General features: G+C 57.0%; 1 protein-coding gene across 5 annotated transcripts in view; it reads right to left on the minus strand.

Annotated features, from left to right (window-relative positions):
* The window catches only part of SPAG17 (sperm associated antigen 17), a 1,244,773-nt gene that overhangs the window by 196,442 nt on the left and 1,029,370 nt on the right, over positions 1-18,961 (minus strand). For all 5 annotated transcript variants that reach the window (XM_078656351.1, XM_078656349.1, XM_078656348.1 and 2 more), the window contains one exon: positions 13,071-13,262. In XM_078656351.1, the coding sequence (XP_078512477.1) occupies positions 13,071-13,262 (192 nt within the window). The remainder of the gene's footprint in view (positions 1-13,070; positions 13,263-18,961) is intronic.

Genomic DNA, 18,961 nt, shown 5'->3' on the forward strand with positions numbered 1-18,961 from the left:
ACGCACTCTCTTTACAGGGTGTTGGACAGGCCGCGTGGCTGGGCCGTCCCCCCTCCGCACAACGGGGCCCGGACCCCGGCTCTCCCTGAATCCCCAGCAAGAGCCACCCCGGCATCCCCCCGAGGCAACCCACAACCCGTCCCCAACGGGACGCCAGCTCCTGAACCCTCCCGTACCGGCTGGCCCTGGTCCCCGTCAGCACCATGGCCCCGTCCCAGCCGCCATCTTTGGACACTACAGCACGAGGCCGCATGGCCTCGACTCGACCCCAACCCTGGGCCAGGCCCGGCCCCGACATCGCGGCACCAACCTCCACACAGGAGGTAAAGAGACCACTTGGCAGGTCAATGAAAGAAGAAGGCGTCAACGGCTCTCCTCCGCCGGGTGTCGATCACCCCCGGCCTCCCTGGGCGCTGGCTCCAACCCCCTGCTGGGTGTCGGGACCCCCTCATTCCGGACCTCCCGACCTCAAGGCGCGAGGGTCCGGGCATCAAAGGGATCCAGACCTATAACTGGGGAAGCCCCAGACCAGGAGGGCAGTTGTATCCTGGAGTCGAGAGACACCGAGAAGAACTCATCCTTGACGGACTGCTGGCGCTGCCGCAGCCCTGCCCTGTGAACACTTCGTCTTGGCCTGCTGGCGCTGCCGCGGCCCACCCTCGTGAAACCATCATCTTGGCCTGCTGGCGCTGCCGCGGCCCTCTGCAACGTGAACTACCGCCTTGGCCTGCTGGCGCTGCCGCGGCCCTCTGCAACGTGGACTACCACCTTGGCCTGCTGGCGCTGCCGCGGCCCTCTGCCCATTGAACCATCGTCTTAGCCTGCTGGCGCTGCCGCGGCCCTCTGTACTTGAACCATCACCTTGGCCTGCTGGCGCTGCCGCGGCCCTCTGCAACGTGGACTACCACCTTGGCCTGCTGGCGCTGCCGCGGCCCTCTGCCCATTGAACCATCGCCTTAGCCTGCTGGCGCTGCCGCGGCCCTCTGTACTTGAACCATCACCTTGGCCTGCTGGCGCTGCCGCGGCCCCTTCGTTGTCGACCATCATCTTAGCCGGCTGGCGCTGCCGCGGCCCAACCTTGCAGACTCCTAAGCTCGAGGATTGTGAGCTTCTCTCTTACCACCCTCTGTACCGACCCGGTACCAAGACTGTCCCGCTACCCCTTTCCCTACAGAGACTAGAATTGAGAGGACCCTCGAGTCCTGAATCTCCTGTACCCCTGATAACCTTGCCGCAAGAACCCTATATAAAGAGTGTTGATCTCATCCTTGTGTGGTGTCTATCTGTGGGGAGGGAAGTGACTTGTCTGTACGATCGCCGGAGACGGCCCTCATCGGAGGCCTCTCCCCCAGTATTCGGCCGACCCTCTGGGTCCCCGTCTAACATTGGTGGCCAGCGGCGCGATCCGAACCTAGGCATAACCGTACAGAGGGTCACTCGCCCCACGACACACAACCACCATGACAACAAAAGAGAGCGGAGCAACAGAAAAATTCCAGATGGAAAAGCTGGAAGAATACAACCACAGAGAACTGAAACAATTTTGCATGGAATTAGGCATTTCGACCACAGGACTGAGCACGAAAGAGGACTTCAAACGAGCCCTGGAATCTTGGGCGGAGACGGGTACGACCGTACCCCAAACACAAAGCCACGAGACACCCGAAACAAGCCCCACGCCGACGGAAGAAAGAAGATCGGGTCTCTCCCCAGAAGAGGTCCGGGAACGGGAAAAAAGCAGGCTCCATGAATTAGAACTGGCACGACTTCGCTTAGATGGAGAGCTCAAATTGGCGGAACAAAAAATAACGTTGGAACACTTACGGCTCCGAGAGGAGCGAGAAGAGAAACAAAGGCAGAGAGAGCTAGAAGAGAAGAAGCTAACCTACGAACATGAGCGCAACCTCAAAGAACTAGAGATTCGGAAGCAGAACAAGGAACTCGGGGTCCCCGAGCGCACGAACACTCCTGCCCCTACAGACCCCAAGGTCCACATACCCAAAGATGTCGTCAGAGAGTACTACAAGAACGATGACATCCAGCAATGGTTCAAAGCGTTCGAAGTAGCCATGACCTCCCACCGGATTCCCCGGAGCGACTGGGGAGCCGGGTTATGGGGGAGGTTTGTCAACGAAGGGCGAGACGCCCTGCTGCAACTCCCGGACCATCTGATGACATCCTACGACCATATGAAGGCCGCCCTCCTCACTCGATACGGACTCACACCCGAGATGTACCGCCAGCGGTTCCGCGACTGCAAACGGATCCCGGGTACAACTTAGGTGGAATACGTGAACTTCTTTAGCCGGGCCTTCGAGGGGTGGATCAAGGGCAGCAACGTGACCACCTACGAACAGCTCTTTGACCTTGTTGTGTGGGAGCACCTTTCTAACAACTGCTTCATCGAACTCAGGCAGCACCTCCTGGACAGTAAACTAACGGAACCTCGGCAACTCGCCGCCGAAGCTGACCGATGGGAAAGCACCCGAGTTGGCCGAAACGGACCCAGCGAAGCGCACAGAACTGCCCAAGGGCCCCATCGCCCCCGTGGAGGAGGAGGCCAGGGCCGGGGTAGGGACACCGGCCCGGAGACTCCCGCCAGCAACACCCCGCCCCCGGCCGGCAGGGGAAACCCCCCGATGCGACCCGGCTTCCGAGCCAACATCACTTGCCACCGATGCCAGCGACCCGGCCACTACGCAAATTATCCCAATTGCCCAAAGAACCCGAACCCTTTACCCCGCCAGGTCGCTGCTGCAGCCCTGGGGGAAGAGCATCACCCAGAAGACCAAGAAGAGTACGAAAACGACCAGCCTGAGTAGGAACCGGCCGCCATGTCCCTGGTTTGCTTAGGGGAACGAGACCTGATCCCTCGGGCCCCCCTTCCCGCCAACACGCAGAAGTACAGCCAGTGGGTCAACATTAATGGCCGCCGGGCGGAAGCCCTCCGCGACACCGGGGCCAGTGTGACCGCGGTCCGCTGTCATCTGGTGGCCCCGGACCAGATCTTGCCGAACATTCTTTGCCCTGTCCGGTCGGCCGACAACTCAGAAAGTCTATGTCAAATGGCCTACGTCCCCTTCGAATGGGGAGGAGTATCAGGGATGCTGAAAGTAACTGTCCGCGATGATGCCCCCGTGGATTGCCTCCTGGGGAACGATCTCGAAAGTTCTCCCTGGGCAGCAGTTGAACGGAGAGAGCACCTGGGGATGCTGGGCCTCCCCGAATGGGTCTGTGCTACGACCCGGTCCATGACCGCCCGTGCCGTCCCCAGTCCAGAAGAACCCGAGTGGCCGGAGCCTCCTCCCGCGATTGTCCCGGAGGAGGCCACCCCAGAAGCAAGTCTCCCGGCCCAAACTGAAGAAGGACCCGGTCAGCTCCCAGACCTCCCCGACCTGGCCCAGTGGCGTCAAGGGGGGGGCCCCACCCAGGAACAATTCCAACAAGAACAAAGAACCTGTCCCTCCCTCGAGGGACTCCGGCAGCAAGCCCTTGCCCAGAGCGCAGGGGACACCTCGGGGGCCCACTGGATCTACTGGGACAATGACCTGCTCTACAGTGAGCAAAGGATTGCAGAACTGGGGGCCAGTCGGGTGCTGGTGGTGCCCCTCCGCTTCAGAGATTTCCTCTTGAACTTAGCCCACGATATACCCCTTGCCGGACACCTGGGACAGGACAAAACGTACGACCGCCTGGTGACCCACTTTTACTGGCCCCGAATGCGAAAAGATGTCACCAACCACTGCAGGGCCTGCCCCACCTGCCAGGCCAGCGGAAAAAGTGGCCGAAAAACCAAAGCACCCTTGCAGCCTTTTCCCGTCGTCACCACCCCGTTCGAACGGGTGGGAATAGACATTGTGGGGCCCCTGGACCCCCGAACCACCCAAGGACACCGGTTCATCCTGGTCCTGGTGGACCACGCCACCCGCTATCCCGAGGCTATCCCTCTTCGAACCGTGACGGCGCCTGTGGTAGGCCGAGCCCTGATGGGGATCTTCTCCCGGGTGGGCTTTCCCCGGGAGGTCGTCAGCGACAGGGGCACGAACTTCATCTCGAAATACATGAAGTCTCTCTGGCAACAGTGCGGGGTCACCTACAAATTCACGACCCCCTATCACCCACAAGGAAATGGATTGGTCGAGCGGTTTAACCGCACTCTCAAAGGAATGATCATGGGCCTAGAAGAGCCCCTCCGTCGCCAGTGGGACGTGCTACTCCCGTGCCTCCTGTTCGCCTACCGAGAGGTCCCTCAAAAATCCCTAGGCTTCAGCCCATTTGAACTCCTGTACGGGCACCCCGTCCGGGGTCCCCTCAGCCTAGTCAAAGAAGGTTGGGAGAGGCCCCCCCAGAAAACTCCCCCGGATGTGTACAAATACCTCTTGGCCCTTCGCAACCAGACCCGGCGATTCAGGGAGATCGCCAAAGTCAACCTTGAAGCCAGTCAGGAAGACATGAAGAAATGGTATGACCAGCACGCCTCCTCCCTCGAGTTCGAGCCGGGACAGCAGGTCTGGGTGATGTCCCCGGTTGAACCCTGTGCTCTGCAGGACAAATGGTCCGGGCCCTTCAAGGTGATCGAACGCAAGGGGCCCGTCACCTACTTAATCGACATGGAAACTTCCCGGAACCCCCTACGGGTCCTCCACGCCAACAGACTCAAGCCCCATTTTGTACGTTCAGAACTCAGTCTCCTGATGGCTACCGATAATGGGACGGAAGAAGACTCCGAGCCCCTTCCGAACCTGCTGAGGACCCTCGAGCAGGATGGCTCCGTGGAAGGGGTCAGACTCTCCGAGGCCTTGGCCCCGGAGCAACGTCAAGACTGTCAAGCTCTCCTGACACGATTCGCATCCTTGTTCTCTCTCACCCCTGGGGTCACCCCCTGGTGCCTTCACGATGTGGACACCGGGGACAGCCCCCCTATTCGCCACAGGGAGTACCGCGTACCAGATCGGGTGCGCGCCTGCATCCAGACCGAGGTGTCCAAGATGCTAACACTGGGAGTGATCGAACCCTCGGACAGCCCCTGGGCCAGCCCCGTCGTCCTGGTCCCCAAGGCTGCCGCCCCGGGCGTTGCCCCTGAGCTCCGGTTCTGTGTGGACTACCGGGGACTGAATGCCGTTACCAGGACCGATGCTCACCCTATCCCCCGGGCAGATGAGCTAATTGACCGTATGGGGGCCGCCCGCTACCTGAGCATCTTCGATTTAACAGCGGGCTACTGGCAAATCGGCCTCATCCCCAGGGCCCAAGAACGATCCGCCTTCTCTACCCCGGATGGTCACTACCACTTCAGGGTGATGCCATTCGGCATGAAAAACGCTCCGGCAACATTTCAACGACTCGTGAACCAGGTACTGGCGGGCCTCGAAGGATTCAGCGCCGCCTACCTGGACGACATCGCTGTGTACAGTCACCACTGGACCGACCACCTCCGCCACCTGCGGAAAGTTCTACACGCCCTCCAGCAGGCCGGGCTCACCCTCAAGGCCAGCAAATGTCAGGTGGGCCAAGGGTCCGTGACCTACCTAGGACACCAGGTGGGAAGCGGTCTGGTGGCCCCCCTCCAGCTCAAGATCGCTGCCATCCAGGCCTGGCAACCCCCTACGACCCAAACCGAGGTCCGGGCCTTCCTGGGGCTCACCGGGTACTACCGGCGGTTTGTGAAGGACTATGGCAGCATCGTGGGGCCCCTCACGGAGCTCACATCCAAGAAGAGCCCCAAAACGATCAACTGGACTCCGGACTGTCAATCGGCCTTCGAGAAGCTGAAGGCCGCCATGTGCACTGCCCCCGTGCTCCAGGCTCCCGACTACGGCCGGGAATTCATCGTGCAGACGGACGCCTCCGATCATGGCGTGGGGGCCGTCCTCTCCCAACTCAACACCGAGGGAGTCGATCAGCCAGTGGCATTCATCAGCCGACGCCTGCTGGCCCGGGAACAGCGCTGGAGCACCATCGAGAGGGAGGCCTTCGCCGTAGTATGGGCCCTCAAGAAGCTCCGGCCCTACCTCTTCGGCACCCCCTTTCGGGTGCAGACAGACCACCGACCCCTGCAATGGCTGATGCAGATGCGGGGGGAGAACCCGAAACTGTTGCGCTGGTCCATCTCCCTACAGGGGATGGACTTCACTGTGGAGCATCGTCCAGGCCAGGACCACGCCAACGCAGACGGCCTGTCACGCTTTTTCCGCCTCGGCGAGGAGAGCCCCCAAGAGGATGGCTGACTCTCCCTGCCTTCAGCTGGGGGGGACGCATGTTGGACAGGCCGCGTGGCTGGGCCGTCCCCCCTCCGCACAACGGGGCCCGGACCCCGGCTCTCCCTGAATCCCCAGCAAGAGCCACCCCGGCATCCCCCCGAGGCAACCCACAACCCGTCCCCAACGGGACGCCAGCTCCTGAACCCTCCCGTACCGGCTGGCCCTGGTCCCCGTCAGCACCATGGCCCCGGCCCAGCCGCCATCTTTGGACACTACAGCACGAGGCCGCATGGCCTCGACTCGACCCCAACCCTGGGCCTGGCCCGGCCCCGACATCGCGGCACCAACCTCCACACAGGAGGTAAAGAGACCACTTGGCAGGTCAATGAAAGAAGAAGGCGTCAACGGCTCTCCTCCGCCGGGTGTCGATCACCCCCGGCCTCCCTGGGCGCTGGCTCCAACCCCCTGCTGGGTGTCGGGACCCCCTCATTCCGGACCTCCCGACCTCAAGGCGCGAGGGTCCGGGCATCAAAGGGATCCAGACCTATAACTGGGGAAGCCCCAGACCAGGAGGGCAGTTGTATCCTGGAGTCGAGAGACACCGAGAAGAACTCATCCTTGACGGACTGCTGGCGCTGCCGCAGCCCTGCCCTGTGAACACTTCGTCTTGGCCTGCTGGCGCTGCCGCGGCCCACCCTCGTGAAACCATCATCTTGGCCTGCAGGCGCTGCCGCGGCCCTCTGCAACGTGAACTACCGCCTTGGCCTGCTGGCGCTGCCGCGGCCCTCTGCAACGTGGACTACCACCTTGGCCTGCTGGCGCTGCCGCGGCCCTCTGCCCATTGAACCATCGCCTTAGCCTGCTGGCGCTGCCGCGGCCCTCTGTACTTGAACCATCACCTTGGCCTGCTGGCGCTGCCGCGGCCCCTTCGTTGTCGACCTTCATCTTAGCCGGCTGGCGCTGCCGCGGCCCAACCTTGCAGACTCCTAAGCTCGAGGATTGTGAGCTTCTCTCTTACCACCCTCTGTACCGACCCGGTACCAAGACTGTCCCGCTACCCCTTTCCCTACAGAGACTAGAATTGAGAGGACCCTCGAGTCCTGAATCTCCTGTACCGCTGATAACCTTGCCGCAAGAACCCTATATAAAGAGTGTTGATCTCATCCTTGTGTGGTGTCTATCTGTGGGGAGGGAAGTGACTTGTCTGTACGATCGCCGGAGACGGCCCTCATCGGAGGCCTCTCCCCCAGTATTCGGCCGACCCTCTGGGTCCCCGTCTAACACAGGGTCAAGGGAGTCACCTGCAGGCACTCTCTTTACAGGGTCAGGGGAGTCACCTGCAGGCACTCTCTTTACAGGGTCAAGGGAGTCACCTGCAGGCACTCTCTTTACAGGGTCAAGGGAGTCACTCACAGGCACTCTCTTTACAGGGTCAAGGGAGTCACCTGCAGGCACTCTCTTTACAGGGTATGGGGAGTCACCTGCAGGCACTCTCTTTACAGGGTCAGGGGAGTCACCTGCAGGCACTCTCTTTACAGGGTCAGGGGAGTCACCTGCAGGCACTCTCTTTACAGGGTCAGGGGAGTCACCTGCAGGCACTCTCTTTACAGGGTCAAGGGAGTCACCTGCAGGCACTCTCTTTACAGGGTCAAGGGAGTCACTCACAGGCACTCTCTTTACAGGGTCAAAGGAGTCACCTGCAGGCACTCTCTTTACAGGGTCAAGGGAGTCACTCACAGGCACTCTCTTTACAGGGTCAAGGGAGTCACCTGCAGGCACTCTCTTTACAGGGTCAGGGGAGTCACCTGCAGGCACTCTCTTTACAGGGTCAGGGGAGTCACCTGCAGGCACTCTCTTTACAGGGTCAAGGGAGTCACCTGCAGGCACTCTCTTTACAGGGTCAAGGGAGTCACCTGCAGGCACTCTCTTTACAGGGTCAAGGGAGTCACCTGCACGCACTCTCTTTACAGGGTCAAGGGAGTCACCTGCACGCACTCTCTTTACAGGGTCAAGGGAGTCACCTGCAGGCACTCTCTTTACAGGGTCAAGGGAGTCACCTGCAGGCACTCTCTTTACAGGGTCAAGGGGTCACCTGCAGGCACTCTCTTTACAGGGTCAAGGGAGTCACCTGCAGGCACTCTCTTTACAGGGTCAAGGGAGTCACCTGCAGGCACTCTCTTTACAGGGTCAAGGGGTCACCTGCAGGCACTCTCTTTACAGGGTCAAGGGAGTCACCTACAGGCACTCTCTTTACAGGGTCAAGGGAGTCACCTGCAGGCACTCTCTTTACAGGGTCAAGGGGGTCACTCACAGGCACTCTCTTTACAGGGTCAAGGGAGTCACCTGCAGGCACTCTCTTTACAGGGTCAGGGGAGTCACCTGCAGGCACTCTCTTTACAGGGTCAAGGGAGTCACCTGCAGGCACTCTCTTTACAGGGTCAAGGGGGTCACCTGCAGGCACTCTCTTTACAGGGTCAAGGGGGTCACATGCAGGCACTCTCTTTACAGGGTCAAGGGGGTCACTCGCAGGCACTCTCTTTACAGGGTCAAGGGGGTCACCTGCAGGCACTCTCTTTACAGGGTCAAGGGAGTCACCTGCGGGCACTCTCTTTACAGGGTCAAGGGGGTCACCTGCAGGCACTCTCTTTACAGGGTCAAGGGAGTCACCTGCAGGCACTCTCTTTACAGGGTCAAGGGAGTCACCTGCAGGCACTCTCTTTACAGGGTCAAGGGAGTCACCTGCAGGTACTCTCTTTACAGGGTCAAGGGGGTCACCTGCAGGCACTCTCTTTACAGGGTCAAGGGGAGTCACCTGCAGGCACTCTCTTTACAGGGTCAAGGGAGTCACTCACAGGCACTCTCTTTACAGGGTCAAGGGGGTCACCTGCAGGCACTCTCTTTACAGGGTCAAGGGAGTCACTCGCAGGCACTCTCTTTACAGGGTCAAGGGAGTCACCTGCAGGCACTCTCTTTACAGGGTCAGGGGAGTCACCTGCAGGCACTCTCTTTACAGGGTCAGGGGAGTCACCTGCAGGCACTCTCTTTACAGGGTCAAGGGAGTCACCTGCAGGCACTCTCTTTACAGGGTCAAGGGAGTCACCTGCAGGCACTCTCTTTACAGGGTCAAGGGAGTCACCTGCACGCACTCTCTTTACAGGGTCAAGGGAGTCACCTGCACGCACTCTCTTTACAGGGTCAAGGGAGTCACCTGCAGGCACTCTCTTTACAGGGTCAAGGGAGTCACCTGCAGGCACTCTCTTTACAGGGTCAAGGGGTCACCTGCAGGCACTCTCTTTACAGGGTCAAGGGAGTCACCTGCAAGCACTCTCTTTACAGGGTCAAGGGAGTCACCTGCAGGCACTCTCTTTACAGGGTCAAGGGGTCACCTGCAGGCACTCTCTTTACAGGGTCAAGGGAGTCACCTACAGGCACTCTCTTTACAGGGTCAAGGGAGTCACCTGCAGGCACTCTCTTTACAGGGTCAAGGGGGTCACTCACAGGCACTCTCTTTACAGGGTCAAGGGAGTCACCTGCAGGCACTCTCTTTACAGGGTCAGGGGAGTCACCTGCAGGCACTCTCTTTACAGGGTCAAGGTAGTCACCTGCAGGCACTCTCTTTACAGGGTCAAGGGGGTCACCTGCAGGCACTCTCTTTACAGGGTCAAGGGGGTCACATGCAGGCACTCTCTTTACAGGGTCAAGGGGGTCACTCGCAGGCACTCTCTTTACAGGGTCAAGGGGGTCACCTGCAGGCACTCTCTTTACAGGGTCAAGGGAGTCACCTGCGGGCACTCTCTTTACAGGGTCAAGGGGGTCACCTGCAGGCACTCTCTTTACAGGGTCAAGGGAGTCACCTGCAGGCACTCTCTTTACAGGGTCAAGGGAGTCACCTGCAGGCACTCTCTTTACAGGGTCAAGGGAGTCACCTGCAGGCACTCTCTTTACAGGGTCAAGGGGGTCACCTGCAGGCACTCTCTTTACAGGGTCAAGGGGAGTCACCTGCAGGCACTCTCTTTACAGGGTCAAGGGAGTCACCTGCAGGCACTCTCTTTACAGGGTCAAGGGGGTCACCTGCAGGCACTCTCTTTACAGGGTCAAGGGAGTCACTCGCAGGCACTCTCTTTACAGGGTCAAGGGAGTCACCTGCAGGCACTCTCTTTACAGGGTCAAGGGAGTCACCTCAGGCACTCTCTTTACAGGGTCAAGGGAGTCACCTGCAGGCACTCTCTTTACAGGGTCAAGGGAGTCACCTCAGGCACTCTCTTTACAGGGTCAGGGGAGTCACCTGCAGGCACTCTCTTTACAGGGTCAAGGGAGTCACCTGCGGGCACTCTCTTTACAGGGTCAAGGGAGTCACCTGCAGGCACTCTCTTTACAGGGTCAAGGGAGTCACTCACAGGCACTCTCTTTACAGGGTCAAGGGAGTCACCTCAGGCACTCTCTTTACAGGGTCAAAGGAGTCACCTGCAGGCACTCTCTTTACAGGGTCGAGGGAGTCACCTACAGGCACTCTCTTTACAGGGTCAAGGGAGTCACCTACAGGCACTCTCTTTACAGGGTCAAGGGAGTCACCTCAGGCACTCTCTTTACAGGGTCAGGGGAGTCACCTGCAGGCACTCTCTTTACAGGGTCAATGGAGTCACCTCAGGCACTCTCTTTACAGGGTCAAGGGAGTCACCTGCAGGCACTCTCTTTACAGGGTCAAGGGAGTCACCTACAGGCACTCTCTTTACAGGGTCAAGGGAGTCACCTACAGGCACTCTCTTTACAGGGTCAAGGGAGTCCCCTACAGGCACTCTCTTTACAGGGTCAAGGGGGTCACCTGCAGGCACTCTCTTTTAAGGGTCAAGGGGGTCACCTGAAGGCACTCTCTTTACAGGGTCAAGGGGGTCACTTGCACGCACTCGCTTTACAGGGTCAAGGAGGTCACTTGCACGTACTCTCTTTACAGGGTCAAGGTTGCCCGTTTTGTACAGGCTTGAAGAGATGGTAGTTTTGATCTGGCCTTCAAGTATTTGAATTGCAATAAGTATTGCATCAGCAATCCTTTTCGCAGTACTGATGATGTGGGTAAGCCAGTCCCCAGTGCAGCGCCACGCTATTAGGGACCAGTCCTTCCTACAAGGTTTATCCTCCAAGAATAATCTTGGGGCATTCGAGTAGGAGTCTTTTTAGGGTCAAGAGTTTGTTCCAGTCGTCTGACTGTGTAATGGTTTGTGAGATCGGTGTGTCTAGTAGGCTAGGGGCATTCAAGATGTCTTGCACCATAGAGTCATCAAAAGCTAGGCCAGTGAAGTCTGCCGTGGCGGAATAGATACCCAGGAAAGGATGGAAGAAAGCAAAGCGTCAACTGTGTGAAGCTATGCATAAGCCCACCTGGATTGGTTATCCAACTAAAACAGGGCCTGCCCACAGCCTGGGCTGTACACATATATTTATAGAAAACAACGTGGACAAGTCTCTTTGCAGGTATAGATCAGGGTTGTTCCCCTGTTACCGAGTAGAGGAACGCTGACAACAGGTCGTTGTTTTATGAAGCCCCTCAACCACCTACCTGGTAGGTGGCACGCTTCATCTTCGGGGTCCAGCTGGATTGCCGAGTGCAACCCAGCTGTGCTTCTACGCCTGTTTACAGCGGAGCGGGATTTGGTGTGAAGTGAGGTGCTATGTGAAGTGCGATTTAATGCTAAAAATGCCTATAGGAGATGCCCTTGTAAAAGTTTTAATAGAAGGGTCCTATGGCATGAGTAAAAACATAGGCGGGATATATACGAGGTAAAAATGTGCCTCAATATCCCTATTAAATGTGTTGGTCAACTAGTTTCAGCCTTCTACGTTCATCGTGAGGCTTTCTTCAGGACCATTGCAAGTGTCAGTGACCAAAAAGGTTAGGGGGTCACTGTACCAAGCTGTGCACTTACCCCAGCATACAAACCATCCCATGTTATTATGCACGATACCCTAGCATTACAGACAACACCGTATCATTGCATGCACGGTACCAAGCCAAGCACATACCCTGGTATACATACCATGTCACGCCATATCACACGATACCCTAGCATTACAGACCATACAGCATCATTGCATGCACAGTACCAAGCCATGCACATACCCCAGCATACATACCATGCTATTGTCATATCGCACGATACCCTAACATTACAGACGGCACCGCATCATTGCATGCACAGTACCAAGCCATGCACATACCCCAGCATACATACCATGCTATTGTCATATCGCACGATACCCTAGCACTACAGACCAGACAGCATCATTGCATGCACAGTACCAAGCCATGCACGTACCATACTATGCCACACTATGCCATGTCATGGCATGACATAAACTATACCAAACCATACTTTACCATCCATACTGTGGAAATAATATCAAACCACACAATACCATCGCATACTTACTATACGATACCATAACATACCACTCCATTGCTGACCATACCATACCTATCCATAGCACCCCGCACCATAGTATTCCATCGCAACAAAATACGCCAGCATCAGACTATGAAGCCTGCCTGTGGGTTGTTGTAGTGGTAGCAAATACACTGACTTATGGAGTCCTCAATGCCTACTGCCGTTCTCTAGGGAGCGCTTGTGTTGCTTTCTCCGGTTGACCGATGGGGAAAAAACCCAGTCAAGTTATATTTATTGTTATGACACCGTTTTGCATTCCAAAAAGGCAAATGTGTATTTCTCCTCCAAGGGATTCACACTGAGAGTGTCCTAGGAGTTAACAGAGGGTTACCCCTGAAACATCGGGACAGCGAGCGCATACATGTGGACTCCTGGTTTACTATGTCTTCTGTCCTCAATGGTGACTTGGCCTACTTTGTCTCGGTCTTACCTGGAAGAGGTTGCCCTCCGAGTCCATGACATCACACACTACATCGGCAGCATGCCTCATAGTGTAGGATCCTGTGGGCAGATCCTGTTGGTCATCAAATGGCGGCACTCGGGCAGACCGGCTTGGCACAGAGAAGTAGGTGGCACATCCCAGGTGGTCAATGGAGAGGCGCCCACCGCCTGCGGGAAACACCTGCAGGGAACAAGCAGGAAGGGAAGGGGAAAACAGATTTCAGGTAAGAAGGTTGTAGGTAACTAGCAATAAGCCCAATGAAATCATAGTCAACAGCCCAAATGTTTAGCAAAGGATCATGGGTATTCTGCTGCCCTCTCTCAAGGCAGAGCAAGAGAAGAACACCACACAACCAACACAATGCCCAACCAAACTACCAAGGCCTGCTGTCCGCTAGCTATGCAGCACATTTAAACCTAAATGTAATAACTATACACATTGAAAGGGGTGGCCCGTCATTATGAGTGTAGGGGCTTCACCCCTCCCCCATTTTGCAAAGTGGAATAATACAGTAACCATCTCAGGGTCAGGCAGCCAGGAAAATTACACGCAGTACGTTCACATGCAACTGGGCGCCTGAACCAAGCTTTGCTCTACTGAAGATTTCACAGCTCTGAGGGTGTGGACTCATTTGCTCAGCAAAGTCTTGAGTGCCTCCTCCTCATGTCAAGGCAGACCTGGGCCCTTCAGGCTTCAGCCCTGAAATGCAGGACTGACTGTCTATCAGTGACACCTCGTCACAGAGTGGGCTGGGATCAGCAACTCTCACTGCCTGCGTCCCACTCTGTCACAAACTATAGAAGTCGTCCTCTGATTGGCTGGCCCATGAGAGGGTCAGCCAATGAGAGGAGGCTGCAGGATCTTCTTCCCTCCCCAAAGAGTCCAGCTCTCTCCAGTGCCACCACCAGCTGGACCTGCTGTCTCCACTGCAGTCCTGTAAGTATTTTTGATTTATAATGTTTGGGTGCATGCAGGCATGAATGAATGTATATGTATTTACATGTGTGGGAATTGGTGAGTGAAAGGTGGGTGTGAGTATGAGGAGGCTTGAGAGAGTATAGGTGTGTGCCCCCCATTATTGTTAATAATCATGAGCCACCACAGCCAGCCCGGACACTCCTCCGTCATGCGCCCTCAGTCACCCACAACAAACACAAAGGGCACTGCTATTGTTAAAGGTGAGGGTCGAAATGGACAGAAAACAGGTCCGAGCACCAACATAAAAGTGGCCCTTATTAGCGAATCGACTGACAAGATGGCAGCTCCAGTGTAACCGGACAGTGTGCCTGCTCCCGCTGGGTGTCTAGGCACTCGATGGAAAAGCCCTTGAGAGTCAGACTGGCATATAGGGCAATCAGGAAGAGCCCAGGACCCGGAGTCTACCCTGCAGCAGACACAAGAAGGTTATTGTAACAAAGGGGCCCAAAATATGAGAAGTGCTGCAAAGAGGAGTAAACTGGGAAGGATTAGACTCGCCTGTATAACAATAAGCATTTCAAAGGCAATAGATCTAACCTTGATGAGGCAGTGCATGCAACCCAATGTAAGCACTTCCTGGACGGCGGAACGCAGGAACAAGCACAGTATTCCTCTATGAATAGTTTAAAGAATTGGTAACAGTAAGTCTCTGAGACAGCTACGCCGTCAAGACCTACAAACCAGAAGTGACGATAAGGAGGGCGAAGTCTGTAAGAGGTACAGTGCCGGAATACACAGCATCCAGAACATTTATATTCTAAGCGCAAGACAAGGGATTGACGAGAATCACAAGGTTTGTCAAGTGCTGAAGCTGGGATTCGAACCGCGCTGTCTGGGTTAGCTCCTGCTGGAAGAGTGTAAGTGGAGAGCACAGGACCCTCTCGTGGGGTTCGGAGCCCCTGCGTGTAAACCACCCAACCTACTACAGCAATCCGAGCCTCAGATACTGTGACCCTGAGGTTCAACCTCACCGCCGCACGCACCACAGCTTCCGTGCCACGGTTCCACCTGTAGGCCTAGGCACACTCCACTGAATGTGAACTACTAACAGGGTGATGTCTAGAGTGATGCACAGGCCCTACACAGCAGCCGAACAGGCAGCAGGAATGCTGCTGGGAGGTCAGGCACCTGCCATGGAAGGCTCCTCACACGAAGGGCAGACCCCCATGGAAGGCTCCTCGCACAAAGGACAGACCCCCATGGAAGGATCCTCAGGCGAAGGACAGACCCCCATGGAAGGCTCCTCGCACAAAGGACAGACCCCCATGGAAGGATCCTCAGGCGAAGGACAGACCCCCATGGAAGGCTCATCACATGAAGAACAGACCCCATGGAAGACTCCTCAAATGAAGAACAGACCCCCGTGGAAGGATCCTCAGGCGAAGGACAGACCCTCATGGAAGGATCCTCAGGCGAAGGACAGACCCCCATGGAAGGCTCCTCACGCGAAGGACAGACCCTCATGGAAGGATCCTCACGCGAAGAACAGACCGCAATGGAAGGCTCCTCAGGCGAAGGACAGACCCTCATGGAAGGCTCCTCACATGAAGAACAGACCCCCGTGGAAGGCTGCTCACGGGAAGGACAGACCCCCGTGGAAGGCTCCTCACGGGAAGGACAGACCCCCGTGGAAGGCTCCTCACGGGAAGGACAGACCCCGATGGAAGGCTCCTCACGGGAAGGACAGACCCCATGGAAGGCTCCTCACGCGAAGGACAGACCCCATGGAAGGCTCCTCACATGAAGAACAGACCCACATGGAAGGCTCCTCAAGCCAAGAACAGACCCCCATGGAAGGATCCTCACGTGAAGAACAGACCCCCGTGGAAGGCTCCTCATGAGAAGGACAGACCCCCATAAAAGGTTCCTTACGCCAAGAACAGACCCCCGTGGTAGACTCCTCACGGGAAGAACAGACACCCATGGAAGGTTCCTCACGGGAAGGACAGACCCCCATGGAAGGTTCCTCACGAGAAGAACAGACACCCATGGAAGGTTCCTCACGAGAAGAACTGACCCCCATGGTAGGCTCCTCACGCCAAGAACAGACCCCCGTGGAAGGCTCCTCAGGTGAAGAACAGACCCCCATGGAAGGCTCCTCAAATGAAGAACAGACCCCCATGGAAGGATCCTCAAATGAAGAACAGACCCCCATGGAAGGCTCCTCAGGCGAAGGACAGACCCCCATGGAAGGCTCCTCACATGATGAACAGACCCCCATGGAAGGATCCTCAGGCGAAGGACAGACCCCCATGGAAGTCTCCTCACACGAAGAACAGACCCCCATGGAAGGCTCCTCAGGCGAAGGACAGACCCCCATGGAAGGCTCCTCACATGAAGAACAGACCCCCATCGAAGGCTCCTCACAAGAAGAACAGACCCCCATGGAAGGCTCATCAGGTGAAGAACAGACCCCCGTGGAAGGCTCCTCACGTGAAGGACAGACCCCCATAGAAGGATCCTCACGCGAAGAACAGACCCCCATGGAAGGCTCCTCACAAGAAGGACAGACCCCCATAGAAGGATCCTCACGCGAAGAACAGACCCCCGTGGAAGGCTCCTCACGTGAAGGACAGACCCCCATAGAAGGATCCTCACGCGAAGAACAGACCCCCATGGAAGGCTTCTCACGCCAAGAACAGACCCCCATGGAAGGCTCCTCAAGCAAAGGACAGACCCCCATGGAAGGCTCCTCATGGGAAGAACAGACCCCCATGGAAGGCTCTTCACAAGAAGGACAGACCCCCATGGAAGGCTCCTCACACAAAGAACAGACCCCCATAGAAGGCTCCTCACACAAAGAACAGACCCCCATGGAAGGCTCCTCACAAGAAGGACAGACCCCCGTGGAAGGCTCCTCAGGTGAAGGACAGACCCCCATGGAAGGCTCCTCACATGAAGAACAGACCCCCGTGGAAGGCTCCTCACACAAAGAACAGACCCCCATGGAAGGCTCCTCACACAAAGAACAGACCCCCGTGGAAGGCTCCTCACATGAAGAACAGACCCCGTGGAAGGCTCCACACGCGAAGGACAGACCCCCATGGAAGGCTCCTCACGTGAAGGACAGGCCCCATGGAAGGCTCCTCACGCCAAGAACAGACCCCCATAGAAGGATCCTCACGCGAAGAACAGACCCTCATGGAAGGCTCCTCACACACAGAACAGCCCCCATGGAAGGCTCCGCATGAGAAGAACAGACCCCCAAAGATGGTTCCTTACGCCAAGGACAGACCCTCATGGAAGGCTCCTCACATGAAGGACAGACCCCCATGGAAGGCTCCTCACATGAAGAACAGACCCCCATGGAAGGCTCCTCACACCAAGAACAGACCCCCAGGGAAGGCTCCTCACACCAAGAACAGACCCACATGGAAGGTTCCTTACGCCAAGAACAGACCCACATGGAAGGCTCCTCATGTGAAGGACAGACCCCCAAAGAAGGCTCCTCATGTGAAGGACAGACCCCATGGAAGGTTCCTCACGCCATGAACAGACCCCATGGAAGGCTCCTCACGCCAAGTACAGACCCCGATGGAAGGCTCCTCACGCGAAGGACAGACTCTCATGGAAGGCTCCTCACGTGAAGGACAGACCCCCATGGAAGGCTCCTCACACTAAGAACAGACCCCCATGGAAGGCTCTTCACGCCAAGAACAGACCCCCATGGAAGGCTCCTCAAGAGAAGGACAGACCCCATGGAAGGCTCCTCACGCGAAGAACAGACCCCCATGGAAGGCTCCTCACACGAAGGGCAGACCCCCATGGAAGGCTCCTCACATGAAGAACAGACTCTCATGGAAGGCTCCTCATGTGAAGGACAGACCCCCATGGAAGGCTCCTCATGCCAAAAACAGACCCCCGTGGAAGGTTCCTCACGCCAAGAACAGACCCCTGTGGAAGGCTCCTCACATGAAGAACAGACCCCCAAAGATGGTTCCTCACGCCAAGAACAGACCCTCATGGAAGGTTCCTCACACGAAGAACAGACCCCCAAAGAAGGCAGCTCAGGTGAAGAACAGACCCCAATGGAAGGTTCCTCAAGTGAAGGACAGACCCCCGTGGAAGGGTCCTCAGGCAAAGAACAGACCCACGTCGAAGGCTCCTCACGTGAAGAATAGAACCCATGAAGGCTCCTCACACCATGAACAGACCCCGATGGAAGGCACCTCACGTAAAGGGCAGATCCCCATGGAAGGCTCCTCACATGAAGAACGGACCCCCATGGAAGGCTCCTCACGGGAAGGACAGACCCCCGTGGAAGGCTCCTCACGGGAAGGACAGACCCCCATGGAAGGCTCCTCACGGGAAGGACAGACCCCCATGGAAGGCTCCTCACGGGAAGGACAGGCCCCCATGGAAGGCTCCTCACGCGAAGGACAGACCCCCAGGGAAGGCTCCTCACATGAAGAACAGACCCCCATGGAAGGCTCCTCACGGGAAGGACAGACCCCATGGAAGGCTCATCACAGAAGGACAGACCCCCATGGAAGGCTCCTCAGGTGAAGAACAGACCCCATGGAAGGCTCCTCATGCCAAGAACAGACCCCCATGGAAGGCTCTTCACGTGCAGGACAGACCCCCATGGAAGGCTCCTCACGCGAAGGACAGACCCCCATGGAAGGCTCCTCACGCGAAGAACAGACCCCCCATGGAAGGCTCCTCACACGAAGAACAGACTCTCATGGAAGGCTCCTCACAAGAAGGACAGACCCCCATAGAAGGCTCCTCACGTGAAGAACAGATCCCCATGGAAGGCTCCTCATGCGAAGGACAGACCCCATGGAAGGCTCCTCAGGAGAAGGACAGACCCCCGTGGAAGGATCCTCACGCGAATGACAGACCCCCGTGGAAGGCTCCTCACGGGAAGAACAGACCCCCATGGAAGGCTTCTCACCGGA

The sequence above is a fragment of the Lissotriton helveticus genome, chromosome 8, assembly GCF_964261635.1.
Source record: "Lissotriton helveticus chromosome 8, aLisHel1.1, whole genome shotgun sequence".
Lineage (NCBI taxonomy): Eukaryota > Metazoa > Chordata > Amphibia > Caudata > Salamandridae > Lissotriton > Lissotriton helveticus.